The 16,023-nt window shown below is 48.5% G+C and overlaps 1 protein-coding gene across 4 annotated transcripts in view; it reads right to left on the bottom strand.

The window, feature by feature from the left end:
• TPM2 (tropomyosin 2) overlaps positions 1 to 16,023 on the bottom strand; it is a 155,129-nt gene that overhangs the window by 14,080 nt on the left and 125,026 nt on the right. For 2 of the 4 annotated variants that reach the window (XM_068253458.1, XM_068253442.1), the window contains exon 9: positions 11,251 to 11,703. The exons of the other annotated variants lie outside the window; for them this stretch is intronic. In XM_068253458.1, the coding sequence (XP_068109559.1) occupies positions 11,621 to 11,703 (83 nt within the window). In that variant the 3' untranslated portion in view covers positions 11,251 to 11,620. Of the gene's footprint in view, positions 1 to 11,250; positions 11,704 to 16,023 lie in introns of those variants that run through there. 4 annotated transcript variants of the gene reach the window in all.

Genomic DNA, 16,023 nt, shown 5'->3' with positions numbered 1-16,023 from the left:
GCAGGACTTGTGTGGGAGGGGTCCTGGCCTCCTGTATCTACTGATAATATCTAAGCAGGACTTGTGTGGGAGGAGTCCTGGCCTCCTGTATCTACTGATAATATCTGAGCAGGACTTGTGAGGGAGGAGTCCCGGCCTCCTGTCTGTATCTACTAATCATATCTGAGCAAGACTTGTGTGGGAGGAGTCCCGGCCTCCTCCCTGTATCTACTGAAAATATCTGAGCAGGACTTGTGTGGGAGGAGTCCCGGCCTCCTGCCTGTATCTACTGATAATATCTGAGCAGGACTTGTGTGGGAGGAGTCCTGACCTCCTGTATCTACTGATAATATCTGAGTAGGACTTGTGTGGGAGGAGTCCTAGCCTCCTGCCTGTATCTACTAATGATATCTGAGCAGGACTTGTGTGGGAGGAGTCCTGGCCTCCTGCCTGTATCTACTGATAATATCCGAGCAGGACTTGTGTGGGAGGAGTCCTGGCCTCCTGCCTAAATCTACTGATAATATCTGAGCAGGACTTGTGTGGGAGGAGTCCTCCTGGCCTCCTGCCTGTATCTACTGATATTATCTGAGTAGGACTTTTGTGGGAGGAGTCCTGGCCTCCTGCCTGTATCTACTGATAATATCTGAGCAGGACTTGTGTGGGAGGAGTCCTGGCCTCCTGCCTGTATCTACTGATAATATCTGAGCAGGACTTGGGTGGCAGGAGTCCTGGCCTCCTGCCTAAATCTACTGATAATATCTGAGTAGGACTTGTGTGGGAGGAGTCCTGGCCTCCTGCCTGTATCTACTGATAATATCTGAGCAGGACTTGTGTGGGAGGAGTCCTGGCCTCCTGCCTGTATCTACTGATAATATCTGAGCAGGACTTGTGTGGGAGGAGTCCTGGCCTCCTGCCTGTATCTACTGATGATATCTGAGCAGGACTTGTGTGGGAGGAGTCCTGGCCTCCTGCCTGTATCTACTGATAATATCTGAGCAGGACTTGTGTGGGAGGGGTCCTGGCCTCCTGTATCTACTGATAATATCTTAGCAGGACTTGTGTGGGAGGAGTCCTGGCCTCCTGTATCTACTGATAATATCTGAGCAGGACTTGTGTGGGAGGAGTCCCGGCCTCCTGCCTGTATCTACTAATCATATCTGAGCAGGACTTGTGTGGGAGGAGTCCCGGCCTCCTCCCTGTATCTACTGAAAATATACGAGCAGGACTTGTGTGGGAGGAGTCCTGGCCTCCTGCCTGTATCTACTGATAATATCTGAGCAGGACTTGTGTGGGAGGAGTCCTGGCCTCCTGTATCTACTGATAATATCTGAGTAGGACTTGTGTGGGAGGAGTCCTAGCCTCCTGCCTGTATCTACTAATGATATCTGAGCAGGACTTGTGTGGGAAGAGTCTTGGCCTCCTGCCTGTATCTACTGATCATATCTGAGCAGGACTTGTGTGGGAGGAGTCCTGGCCTCCTGCCTGTATCTACTAATGATATCTGAGCAGGACTTGTGTGGGAAGAGTCTTGGCTTCCTGTCTGTATCTACTGATCATATCTGAGCAGGACTTGTGTGGGAGGAGTCCTGGCCTCCTGCCTGTATCTACTGATAATATCTGAGCAGGACTTGTGTGGGAGGAGTCCTGGCCTCCTGCCTGTATCTACTGATAATATCCGAGCAGGACTTGTATGGGAGGAGTCCTGGCCTCCTGCCTAAATCTACTGATAATATCTGAGCAGGACTTGTGTGGGAGGAGTCCTCCTGGCCTCCTGCCTGTATCTACTGATATTATCTGAGTAGGACTTTTGTGGGAGGAGTCCTGGCCTCCTCCCTGTATCTACTGAAAATATCTGAGCAGGACTTGTGTGGGAGGAGTCCCGGCCTCCTGCCTGTATCTACTGATAATATCTGAGCAGGACTTGTGTGGGAGGAGTCCTGGCCTCCTGCCTGTATCTACTGATAATATCTGAGCAGGACTTGTGTGGGAGGAGTCCTGGCCTCCTGCCTGTATCTACTGATAATATCTGAGCAGGACTTGTGTGGGAGGAGTCCTGGCCTCCTGCCTGTATCTACTGATAATATCTGAGCAGGACTTGTGTGGGAGGAGTCCTGGCCTCCTGCCTGTATCTACTGATAATATCTGAGCAGGACTTGTGTGGGAGGGGTCCTGGCCTCCTGTATCTACTGATAATATCTAAGCAGGACTTGTGTGGGAGGAGTCCTGGCCTCCTGTATCTACTGATAATATCTGAGCAGGACTTGTGTGGGAGGAGTCCCGGCCTCCTGCCTGTATCTACTAATCATATCTGAGCAGGACTTGTGTGGGAGGAGTCCCGGCCTCCTCCCTGTATCTACTGAAAATATACGAGCAGGACTTGTGTGGGAGGAGTCCTGGCCTCCTGCCTGTATCTACTGATAATATCTGAGCAGGACTTGTGTGGGAGGAGTCCTGGCCTCCTGTATCTACTGATAATATCTGAGTAGGACTTGTGTGGGAGGAGTCCTAGCCTCCTGCCTGTATCTACTAATGATATCTGAGCAGGACTTGTGTGGGAAGAGTCTTGGCCTCCTGCCTGTATCTACTGATCATATCTGAGCAGGACTTGTGTGGGAGGAGTCCTGGCCTCCTGCCTGTATCTACTGAAAATATCTGAGTAGGACTTGTGTGGGAGGAGTCCTGGCCTCCTGCCTGTATCTACTGATAATATCTGAGCAGGACTTGTGTGGGAGGAGTCCTGGCCTCCTGCCTGTATCTACTTATAATATCTGAGCAGGACTTGTGTGGGAGGAGTCCTGGCCTCCTGCCTGTATCTACTGATAATATCTGAGTAGGACTTGTGTGGGAGGAGTCCTGGCCTCCTGCCTGTATCTACTGATAATATCTGAGCAGGACTTGTGTGGGAGGGGTCCTGGCCTCCTGTATCTACTGATAATATCTTAGCAGGACTTGTGTGGGAGGAGTCCTGGCCTCCTGTATCTACTGATAATATCTGAGCAGGACTTGTGTGGGAGGAGTCCCGGCCTCCTGCCTGTATCTACTAATCATATCTGAGCAGGACTTGTGTGGGAGGAGTCCCGGCCTCCTCCCTGTATCTACTGAAAATATACGAGCAGGACTTGTGTGGGAGGAGTCCTGGCCTCCTGCCTGTATCTACTGATAATATCTGAGCAGGACTTGTGTGGGAGGAGTCCTGGCCTCCTGTATCTACTGATAATATCTGAGTAGGACTTGTGTGGGAGGAGTCCTAGCCTCCTGCCTGTATCTACTAATGATATCTGAGCAGGACTTGTGTGGGAAGAGTCTTGGCCTCCTGCCTGTATCTACTGATCATATCTGAGCAGGACTTGTGTGGGAGGAGTCCTGGCCTCCTGCCTGTATCTACTAATGATATCTGAGCAGGACTTGTGTGGGAAGAGTCTTGGCCTCCTGTCTGTATCTACTGATCATATCTGAGCAGGACTTGTGTGGGAGGAGTCCTGGCCTCCTGCCTGTATCTACTGATAATATCTGAGCAGGACTTGTGTGGGAGGAGTCCTGGCCTCCTGCCTGTATCTACTGATAATATCCGAGCAGGACTTGTATGGGAGGAGTCCTGGCCTCCTGCCTAAATCTACTGATAATATCTGAGCAGGACTTGTGTGGGAGGAGTCCTCCTGGCCTCCTGCCTGTATCTACTGATATTATCTGAGTAGGACTTTTGTGGGAGGAGTCCTGGCCTCCTCCCTGTATCTACTGAAAATATCTGAGCAGGACTTGTGTGGGAGGAGTCCCGGCCTCCTGCCTGTATCTACTGATAATATCTGAGCAGGACTTGTGTGGGAGGAGTCCTGGCCTCCTGCCTGTATCTACTGATAATATCTGAGCAGGACTTGTGTGGGAGGAGTCCTGGCCTCCTGCCTGTATCTACTGATAATATCTGAGCAGGACTTGTGTGGGAGGAGTCCTGGCCTCCTGCCTGTATCTACTGATAATATCTGAGCAGGACTTGTGTGGGAGGAGTCCTGGCCTCCTGCCTGTATCTACTGATAATATCTGAGCAGGACTTGTGTGGGAGGGGTCCTGGCCTCCTGCATCTACTGATAATATCTAAGCAGGACTTGTGTGGGAGGAGTCCTGGCCTCCTGTATCTACTGATAATATCTGAGCAGGACTTGTGTGGGAGGAGTCCCGGCCTCCTGCCTGTATCTACTAATCATATCTGAGCAGGACTTGTGTGGGAGGAGTCCCGGCCTCCTCCCTGTATCTACTGAAAATATACGAGCAGGACTTGTGTGGGAGGAGTCCTGGCCTCCTGCCTGTATCTACTGATAATATCTGAGCAGGACTTGTGTGGGAGGAGTCCTGGCCTCCTGTATCTACTGATAATATCTGAGTAGGACTTGTGTGGGAGGAGTCCTAGCCTCCTGCCTGTATCTACTAATGATATCTGAGCAGGACTTGTGTGGGAAGAGTCTTGGCCTCCTGCCTGTATCTACTGATCATATCTGAGCAGGACTTGTGTGGGAGGAGTCCTGGCCTCCTGCCTGTATCTACTAATGATATCTGAGCAGGACTTGTGTGGGAGGAGTCCTGGCCTCCTGCCTGTATCTACTGATAATATCCGAGCAGGACTTGTGTGGGAGGAGTCCTGGCCTCCTGCCTGTATCTACTGATAATATCCGAGCAGGACTTGTGTGGGAGGAGTCCTGGCCTCCTGCCTAAATCTACTGATAATATCTGAGCAGGACTTGTGTGGGAGGAGTCCTCCTGGCCTCCTGCCTGTATCTACTGATATTATCTGAGCAGGACTTGTGTGGGAGGAGTCCCGGCCTCCTGCCTGTATCTACTGATAATATCTGAGCAGGACTTGTGTGGGAGGAGTCCTAGCCTCCTGCCTGTATCTACTAATGATATATGAGCAGGACTTGTGTGGGAAGAGTCCTGGCCTCCTGCCTGTATCTACTGATAATATCTGAGCAGGACTTGTGTGGGAGGAGTCCTGGCCTCCTGCCTGTATCTACTGATAATATCTGAGCAGGACTTGTGTGGGAGGAGTCCTGGCCTCCTGCCTGTATCTACTGATAATATCCGAGCAGGACTTGTGTGGGAGGAGTCCTGGCCTCCTGCCTAAATCTACTGATAATATCTGAGCAGGACTTGTGTGGGAGGAGTCCTGGCCTCCTGTATCTACTGATAATATATGAGCAGGACTTGTGTGGGAGGAGTACTGGCCTCCTGTATCTACTGATATCTGAGCAGGACTTGTGTGGGAGGAGTCCTGGCCTCCTGCCTGTATCTACTGATAATATCTGAGCAGGACTTGTGTGGGAGGAGTCCTGGCCTCCTGCCTGTATCTACTGATAATATCTGAGCAGGACTTGTGTGGGAGGAGTCCTGGCCTCCTGCCTGTATCTACTGATAATATCTGAGCAGGACTTGTGTGGAAGGAGTCCCGGCATCCTGCCTGTATCTACTGATAATATCTGAGTAGGACTTGTGTGGGAGGAGTCCTGGCCTCCTGTATCTACTGATAATATCTGAGCAGGACCTGTGTGGGAAGAGTCCTGGCCTCCTGCCTGTATCTACTGATAATATCCGAGCAGGACTTCTGTGGGTGGAGTCCTGGCCTCCTGCCTGTATCTACTGATAATATCTGAGCAGGACTTGTGTGGGAGGAGTCCTCCTGGCCTCCTGCCTGTATCTACTGATAATATCTGAGCAGGACTTGTGTGGGAGGAGTCCCGGCCTCCTGCCTGTATCTACTGATGATATCTGAGCAGGACTTGTGTGGGAGGAGTCCTGGCCTCCTGTATCTACTGATAATATCTGAGCAGGACTTGTGTGGGAGGAGTCCTGGCCTCCTGTATCTACTGATAATATCCAAGCAGGACTTGTGTGGGAGGAGTCCTGGCCTCCTGTATCTACTGATAATATCTGAGCAGGACTTGTGTGGGAGGAGTCCTGGCCTCCTGCCTGTATCTACTGATAATATCTGAGCTGGACTGGTGTGGGAGGAGTCCCGGCCTCCTCCCTGTATCTACTGATAATATCCGAGCAGGACTTGTGTGGGAGGAGTCCTGGCCTCCTGTATCTACTGATAATATCCGAGCAGGACTTGTGTGGGAGGAGTCCTGGCCTCCTGCCTGTATCTACTCATAATATCTGAGCAGGACCTGTGTGGGAGGAGTCCTGGCCTCCTGCCTGTATCTACTGATATTATCTGAGCAGGACTTGTGTGGGAGGAGTCCTGACCTCCTGCCTGTATCTACTAATAATATCCGAGCAGGACTTGTGTGGGAGGAGTCCTGGCCTCCTGCCTGTATCTACTCATAATATCTGAGCAGGACTTGTGTGGGAGGAGTTCTGGACTCCTGCCTGTATCTATTTATAATATCTGAGCAGGACTTGTGTGGGAGGAGTCCTGGCCTCCTGCCTGTATCTACTTATAATATCTGAGCAGGGCTTGTGTGGGAGGAGTCCAGGCCTCCTGCCTGTATCTATTGATAATATCTGAGCAGGACTTGTGTGGGAGGAGTCCTGGCCTCCTGCCTGTATCTACTCATAATATCTGAGCAGGACTTGTGTGGGAGGAGTCCTGGCCTCCTGCCTGTATCTACTGATAATATCTGAGCAGGACTTCTGTGGGAGGAGTCCTGGCCTCCTGCCTGTATCTACTGATAATATCTGAGCAGGACTTGTGTGGGAGGAGTCCTGGCCTCTTGTGTCTACTGATAATATCTGAGCAGGACTTGTGTGGGAGGAGTCCTGGCCTCCTGCCTGTATCTACTGATAATATCTGAGCAGGACTTGTGTGGGAGGAGTCCCGGCCTCTTGCCTATATCTACTGATAATATCTGAGTGGGACTTGTGTGGGAGGAGTCCCGGCCTCCTGCCTGTATCTACTGATAATACCTGAGCAGGACTTGTGTGGGAGGAGTCCCGGCCTCCCTGTATCTACTGATAATATCTGAGCAGGACTTGTGTGGGAGGAGTCCTGGCATCCTGTATCTACTGATAATATCTAAACAGGACTTATGTGGGAGGAGTCCTGGCCTTCTGCCTGTATCTACTGATAATATCTGAGCAGGACTTGTGTGGGAGGAGTCCCGGCCTCCTGTATCTACTGATAATATCTGAGCAGGACTTGTGTGGGAGGAGTCCTGGCCTTCTGCCTGTATCTAATGATAATATCTGAGCAGGACTTGTGTGGGAGGAGTCCTGGCCTCCTGCCTGTATCTACTGATATTATCTGAGCAGGACTTGTGTAGGAGGAGTCCTGGCCTCCTGCCTGTATCTACTGATAATATCTGAGCAGGACTTGTGTGGGAGGAGTCCTGGCCTTCTGTATCTACTGATAATATCCGAGCAGGACTTGTGTGGGAGGAGTCCTGGCCTCCTGCCTGTATCTACTGATAATATCTGAGCAGACTTTTGTGGGAGGAGTCCTGGCCTCCTGCCTGTATCTACTCATAATATCTGAGCAGGACCTGTGTGGGAGGAGTCCTGGCCTCCTGCCTGTATCTACTGATAATATCTGAGCAGGACTTGTGTGGGAGGAGTCCTGGCCTCCTGCCTGTATCTACTGATAATATCCGAGCAGGACTTGTGTGGGAGGAGTCCCGGCCTCCTGCCTGTATCTACTGATAATATCTGAGCAGGACTTGTGTGGGAGGAGTCCTGGCCTCCTTCCTGTATCTACTGATAATATCCGAGCAGGACTTGTGTGGGAGGAGTCCTGGCCTCCTGTATCTACTGATAATATCTGAGCAGGACTTCTGTGGGAGGAGTCCTGGCCTCCTGCCTGTATCTACTGATAATATCTGAGCAGGACATGTGTGGGAGGAGACCTGGCCTCCTGCCTGTATCTACTGATAATATCTGAGCAGGACTTGTGTGGGAGGAGTCCTGGCCTCCTGCCTGTATCTACTTATAATATCTGAGCAGGACTTGTGTGGGAGGAGTCCAGGCCTCCTGCCTGTATCTATTGATAATATCTGAGCAGGACTTGTGTGGGAGGAGTCCTGGCCTCCTGCCTGTATCTACTGATAATATCTGAGCAGGACTTGTGTGGGAGGAGTCCTGGCCTCCTGCCTGTATCTACTGATAATATCTGAGCAGGACCTGTGTGGGAGGAGTCCTGGACTCCTCTATCTACTGATAATATCTGAGCAGGACTTGTGTGGGAGGAGTCCCGGCCTCCTGCCTGTATCTACTCATAATATCTGAGCAGGACTTGTGTGGGAGGAGTCCTGGCCTCCTGCCTGTATCTACTGATAATATCTGAGCAGGACTTGTGTGGGAGGAGTCCTGGCCTCCTGCCTGTATCTACTGATAATATCCGAGCAGGACTTGTGTGGGAGGAGTTCTGGCCTCCTGCCTGTATCTACTGATAATATCTGAGCAGGACCTGTGTGGGAGGAGTCCTGGCCTCCTGCCTGTATCTACTGATAATATGTGAGCAGGACTTGTGTGGGAGGAGTCCTGGCCTCCTGCCTGTATCTACTGATAATATCTGAGCAGGACTTGTGTGGGAGGAGTCCTGGCCTCCTGCCTGTATCTACTGATAATATCCGAGCAGGACGTGTGTGGGAGGAGTCCCGGCCTCCTGCCTGTATCTACTGATAATATCTGCCTCTGAAGGTTAATGTTAGGGTATTTGTCCAACCCCCTACTAGGAAGTCACATCCTGCCTGCCTGTCCTGTAGTCCTGTAGGTGGGGTGCACTCCATCCAATCCAGTCCCCTTGTCTAGTCTTTAACCACTTCAGGACCACAGTGCTAGACCCCCCTAAAGACCAAGCCATTTTTTACTAAGGGCCCGTTTCCACTATAGCGTTGCGGAATCGCCGGCGAATCACAGCAGGAAAATCGCATGCGGGTGCGATTCCGCATGCGTTTTTTGCCGTGATTTTGCATGCGATTTCGCATAGGTAAGGGTGATGCGATTTTAACCATGTCACTGCCTGTGTGAATTAACATGGGTACCTATGCGAAATCGCATGCGAAATCGCGGCAAAAACCGCATGGGGAAAACGCATGCGATTTCCCTATTAAATACATTGCGTGCGATTCGCCTGCATTCCACACGCAGGCGAATTCTGAGGGCCCTACCCTGCAGATTTTTTCTGCACAGATAAACGTGCGGGGAAACGCACAAGTGGAAACAGTCCCATCCACTTGCACTGGCTATGCGAATTCGTGATAGTGGAAATGGGCCCTAAAAGGGCCATTGCAGTTTTAAGCTGCAGGGACACACAACTCAGCACACAAGTGATTCCCCCCCCCCTCCCGCCCCTTTTCTCCCCACTGACAGAGCTTTCTGCTGGTGGGGTCTAATCGCCCCCCAGATGGTTTTGTATTTATTGACTAATATTTGTCTTATTATTTTTTTTAAATAAATACATGTGTTTTTTTTTTTTCATTTTGTTCACCCTTCCCCCTCCTCTGGCCAGCCTATCACAGTGGATTTCTCCTGTGTCACATGGCTGTCCCCAGTACAGCACTGCCGCAGATCGCAGCGTTGTACTATGTTTATAGATGGCAGTCTCTCCGTCTAACTGTCTCCTAGCAGCGATCACCGCTTGGAGACTGAAGACGGAGCAGGACTCCGCCTTCCAAGCAGGAAGTAGCCGGCCCCAGGACTTGATGCCAATTGGCGTTAGGCGGTCCTGGGGTTTGCCGCTGCGGTCTTAAGATCGTGAAATGGAAAAAGTACGGTATCTATCTGTAATACTGCAGTACAGCGTGTGGACCACATTCCATCCGCTGATGTCTTTTCTTCCACTCCTGTAGTAAAATAGGAGGCACTGAAACCGGCCAATACCTGGACTTACTGTTATAGACCAATAACTGACACTGTCTCTATAGGGGTGGTCAGACTCCTCCTCACTGCGTTCTGCCTGGTAACCCAGCTCTCCTTCCTCAGACCAAGGTATAATGTCCACCAGCAATAGGCGTGGTGCTTTGTGGGGGTGTGGTGAGAAGGGGGAGGGGCACCCCCTATCATACTGTTGGCAGGCATAAGGCACACGTAACTGGTGGTAAGGGAAAGCCACACCCACAGAGGAATTCTCTCTTGGATTGGTGGCCGGGTGGAGCCTGTGTAGGCAGATCAGAGGAAAATGGCGCTGCCTATAAAACATAGGCTTAATGCTGTTTAACGTTTATAATGTATAATGATGGCACACGGGAACAATGATGAAAGAGGGTGCACAGCAATGATGTTTACCACATATAACCGAAGACTTAACGTTATTTAATGTTAGCACTGTTTAAAATCCGATAGATGTCCTGATCGAGAATCAAACAAGAATGTAAGATTATGTAACGTTATTTAAGATCTTCCTGTGTAATGTACAGCGCTGCAACGCGAAATAACTTGAATACACTGTGACTGTGCAATGCGCTAAATGTAATTATAACCAAAATGTAATACACTGCGATGGGCTTATTGGTAATGATCAATTTGTATTCTAAAAAGTAAATTAACCCATCGTGATTGTGGAGAGTTTTTTCTTAGTTTCGTCTGGAGAGTTCCGTAATAGATTGTGATTTACATGTTAATTACATGAATGCAAGTACTGTAAAGTAAATATATTATACTTTTATATACTGTATACATATATATATATATATATATTGAAAGTGCCACTCAAAATGCTTCAAGGCAACAGGATTGCAGAATAACAAATGGTGTTGCCTTCAATAAAGAAAGTTGTGTTGTGGTATTAATTTATTCAAGCCTGACATATTTATATAGAGGAAATGGGGGAAGAGGAGGCCATTACACAAAGTTGCACCTCTCTCCGCAGCCAACCGCCTTAGAAGAGGAGGATACGCAGCAGAGCCTACATGATGAATGGTTGGCAACATGGCGTTGTTGAAAACGACGCTTAACGTTAAATAACAAGCGGGAAACAGATTAGCGGCATCACCGTGCACCATTATTCGCAGGCACCATTCTCCACTGGACCATGTGTAGGGACTATCTACACTCCACAGAGCTGAACATGTTCCTAGCAAAGCTTCTGCCCTCTGGTGACTGAACGTATAATAACAGATAGCAGAGTTCCTCTAGTATTATACACCTTTACATGAACGTTACACAGAATCCCCCATGAAGCATGTCCTGCATGATCACAACTGGTGGAGATCCTTCGGGAAGAGTGGGAAATAAAAGGAGATTGCAAGCAGCGAGGAAGGTCTTTGTCATCCCAGGAATGACTGCTGAGGTCAGAGAAAGGAGACAGAGATACTGGAAGAAGGAAAGATGACAGGAATGCAGAGGAAGAATCACAAATGCTTTATTATCACCAGATCCAGATGTGAGGTCATAATAGAGGTCGTACAATGATCCCTCCTTCATACTCTTGCCGTTACACACACCAGGAGAAGGAGAATAGTACACAGTACAGGCAGAAGAGCAGAGTCTATGTACAGCACATCAACCAGTCATCTACACTCATTACAGACACACCAGATAGTGGAGATACCACAAAGAGAACCTGCCTACACAACAAAATAACGGCCAGCAAAGGGCATGGAGAGGGACCTTGTGAAGGGGACATCATGGTGGAGCACACAGAAGGCCGCAGGAGATGTGAATCGGTGAAGAGGCATGTGATGACAGGAGAGTGACCGAGCCCTGGGGTCCAGGTTTACAGTGAGGTGATGTCATTGAGGGCATTGTCCAACTCCTCACTAATAGCCTTGTACCTCATCTTCTGAGAATAGACTTCATCTATAGAGGACATCATCACAAGACAAGGAGGGGACAAGCACATTGGCAGGGGAGTGAGGGGTGCAGTGGGACAGGGAGTCAGGGACATTCCCCCAGTGACATACCACATTAGTTATGAGGGAAGAGAAGGAGAAGCCATTAATAGGAGAAGCCATTAATAGGAGAAGACATTAGAACGAAAAACGTGGACAGGAAGAGAGACATGCAAAGAAGAAGAGCTGAGTGATTTAATCTCCACCACCAGTCAAGCAAAACACCTAAAATCCCACGCCCAACCCACTAGATCTGCCAATGTCTACCTGAGGATATTAGTAAGCAAACACCTAAAATCCCACACCCAACCCACTAATCTGCCAATGTCTACCCTGAGGATATTAGTAAGCAAAACACCTAAAATCCCACGCCCAACACACTAGATCTGCCAATGTCTACCTGACGATATTAGTAAGCAAACACCTAAAGTCCCTCGCCCAACTCACTAGATCTGCCAATGTCTACCTGAGGATATTAGTAAGCAAACACCTAAAATCCCACGCCCAACCCACTAGATCTGCCAATGTCTACCTGAGGATAATAGTAAGCAAACGCCTAAAATCCCACGCCCAACCCACTAATCTGCCAATGTCTACCTGAGGATATTGGTAAGCAAACACCTAAAATCCCACACCCAACCCACTAATCTGCCAATGTCTACCCTGAGGATATTAGTAAGCAAACGCCTAAAATCCCACACCCAACCCACTAGATCTGCCAATGTCTACCCTAAGGATATTAGTAAGCAAACACCTAAAGTCCCTCGCCCAACTCACTAGATCTGCCAATGTCTACCTGAGGATATTAGTAAGCAAACACCTAAAATCCCACGCCCAACCCACTAGATCTGCCAATGTCTACCTGAGGATATTAGTAAGCAAACACCTAAAATCCCACACCCAACCCACTAATCTGCCAATGTCTACCCTGAGGATATTAGTAAGCAAAACACCTAAAATCCCACGCCCAACACACTAGATCTGCCAATGTCTACCTGACGATATTAGTAAGCAAACACCTAAAGTCCCTCGCCCAACTCACTAGATCTGCCAATGTCTACCTGAGGATATTAGTAAGCAAACACCTAAAATCCCACGCCCAACCCACTAGATCTGCCAATGTCTACCTGAGGATATTAGTAAGCAAACACCTAAAATCCCACGCCCAACCCACTAGATCTGCCAATGTCTACCTGACGATATTAGTAAGCAAAACACCTAAATCCAACGCCCAACCCACTAGATCTGCCAATGTCTACATAGGGATAATAGTAAGCAAAACACCTAAATCCAACGCCCAACCCACTAGATCTGCCAATGTCTAGCTGACGATATTAGTGAGAAAACGCCTAAAATCCCACACCCAACCCACTAGATCTGCCAATGTCTACCCTAAGGATATTAGTAAGCAAACACCTAAAATCCCACGCCCAACCCACTAGATCTGCCAATGTCTACCCTGAGGATATTAGTAAGCAAACACCTAAAATCCCACACCCAACCCACTAGATCTGCCAATGTCTACCTGAGGATATTAGTAAGCAAACACCTAAATCCCATGCCCAACTCACTAGATCTGCCAATGTCTACCCTGAGGATATTAGTAAGCAAACACCTAAATCCCACGCCCAACTCACTAGATCTGCCAATGTCTACCCTGAGGATATTAGTAAGCAAAACACCTAAATCCAACGCCCAACCGACTAGATCTGCCAATGTCTACCCTGAGGATATTAGTAAGCAAACGCCTAAAATCCCACGCCCAACCCACTAGATCTGCCAATGTCTACCTGAGGATATTAGTAAGAAAAACATCTAAAATCCCACGCCCAACCCACTAGCTCTGCCAATGTCTACCTGAGGGTAATAGTAAGCAAAACACCTAAATCCAACGCCCAACCCACTAGATCTGCCAATGTCTAGCTGACGATATTAGTGAGAAAACACCTAAAATCCCACACCCAACCCACTAGATCTGCCAATGTCTACCCTGAGGATATTAGTATGAAAACACCTAAATCCCACGCCCAACCCACTAGATCTGCCAATGTCTACCTGAGGATATTAGTAAGCAAACACCTAAATCCCACGCCCAACCCACTAGATCTGCCAATGTCTACCCTGAGGATATTAGTAAGCAAACGCCTAAAATCCCACGCCCAACCCACTAGATCTGCCAATGTCTACCTGAGGATATTAGTAAGAAAAACATCTAAAATCCCACGCCCAACCCACTAGATCTGCCAATGTCTACCTGAGGATATTAGTAAGCAAAACACCTAAATCCAACGCCCAACCCACTAGATCTGCCAATGTCTACCCTGAGGATATTAGTAAGCAAACGCCTAAAATCCCACGCCCAACCCACTAGATCTGCCAATGTCTACCTGAGGATATTAGTAAGCAAAACATCTAAAATCCCACGCCCAACCCACTAGATCTGCCAATGTCTACCTGAGGATAATAGTAAGCAAAACACCTAAATCCAACGCCCAACCCACTAGATCTGCCAATGTCTACCTGAGGATAATAGTAAGCAAAACACCTAAATCCAACGCCCAACCCACTAGATCTGCCAATGTCTACCCTGAGGATATTAGTAAGCAAACACCTAAATCCCACGCCCAACCCACTAGATCTGCCAATGTCTAGCTGACGATATTAGTGAGAAAAACATCTAAAATCCCACGCCCAACCCACTAGATCTGCCAATGTCTACCCTGAGGATATTAGTAAGCAAAGCACCTAAAATCCCACGCCCAACCCACTAGATCTGCCAATGTCTACCTGAGGATATTAGTAAGCAAAACACCTAAATCCCACGCCCAACCCACTAGATCTGCCAATGTCTACCCTGAGGATATTAGTAAGCAAACACCTAAATCCCACACCCAACCCACTAATCTGCCAATGTCTACCTGAGGATATTAGTAAGCAAACACCTAAATCCCACGCCCAACCCACTAATCTGCCAATGTCTACCTGAGGATATTAGTAAGCAAACGCCTAAAATCCCACGCCCAACACACTAGATCTGCCAATGTCTACCCTGAGGATATTAGTAAGCAAAACACCTAAATCCAACGCTCAACCCACTAGATCTGCCAATGTCTAGCTGACGATATTAGTGAGAAAACACCTAAAATCCCACGCCCAACCCACTAGATCTGCCAATGTCTACCTGAGGATATTAGTAAGCAAACACCTAAAGTCCCACGCCCAACCCACTAGATCTGCCAATGTCTACCCTGAGGATATTAGTAAGCAAACACCTAAATCCCACACCCAACCCACTAATCTGCCAATGTCTACCCTGAGGATATTAGTAAGCAAGCACCTAAAATCCCACACCCAACCCACTAATCTGCCAATGTCTACCCTGAGGATATTAGTAAGCAAGCACCTAAAATCCCACACCCAACCCACTAATCTGCCAATGTCTACCCTGAGGATATTAGTAAGCAAACACCTAAATCCCACACCCAACCCACTAATCTGCCAATGTCTACCTGAGGATATTAGTAAGCAAACACCTAAATCCCACGCCCAACCCACTAATCTGCCAATGTCTACCTGAGGATATTAGTAAGCAAACGCCTAAAATCCCACGCCCAACACACTAGATCTGCCAATGTCTACCCTGAGGATATTAGTAAGCAAAACACCTAAATCCAACGCCCAACCCACTAGATCTGCCAATGTCTAGCTGACGATATTAGTGAGAAAACGCCTAAAATCCCACGCCCAACCCACTAGATCTGCCAAATGTCTACCCTGAGGATATTAGTAAGCAAACACCTAAAATCCCACGCCCAACCCACTAAATCTGCCAATGTCTACCCTGAGGATATTAGTAAGCAAACGCCTAAAATCCCACGCCCAACCCACTAATCTGCCAATGTCTACCCTGAGGATATTAGTAAGCAAGCACCTAAAATCCCACACCCAACCCACTAATCTGCCAATGTCTACCCTGAGGATATTAGTATGAAAACACCTAAATCCCACGCCCAACCCACCAGATCTGCCAATGTCTAGCTGACGATATTAGTGAGAAAAACATCTAAAATCCCACGCCCAACCCACTAGATCTGCCAATGTCTACCCTGAGGATAATAGTAAGCAAACACCTAAAATCCCACACCCAACCCACTAGATCTGCCAATGTCTACCCTGAGGATAATAGTAAGCAAAACACCTAAATCCAACGCCCAACCCACTAGATCTGCCAATGTCTACCTGAGGATATTAGTAAGCAAAACACCTAAATCCAACGCCCAACCCACTA

Source organism: Hyperolius riggenbachi, chromosome 1 (genome assembly GCF_040937935.1).
Source record: "Hyperolius riggenbachi isolate aHypRig1 chromosome 1, aHypRig1.pri, whole genome shotgun sequence".
Classification (NCBI taxonomy): domain Eukaryota; kingdom Metazoa; phylum Chordata; class Amphibia; order Anura; family Hyperoliidae; genus Hyperolius; species Hyperolius riggenbachi.
This window is presented reverse-complemented; position numbering and strand designations above follow the sequence as displayed.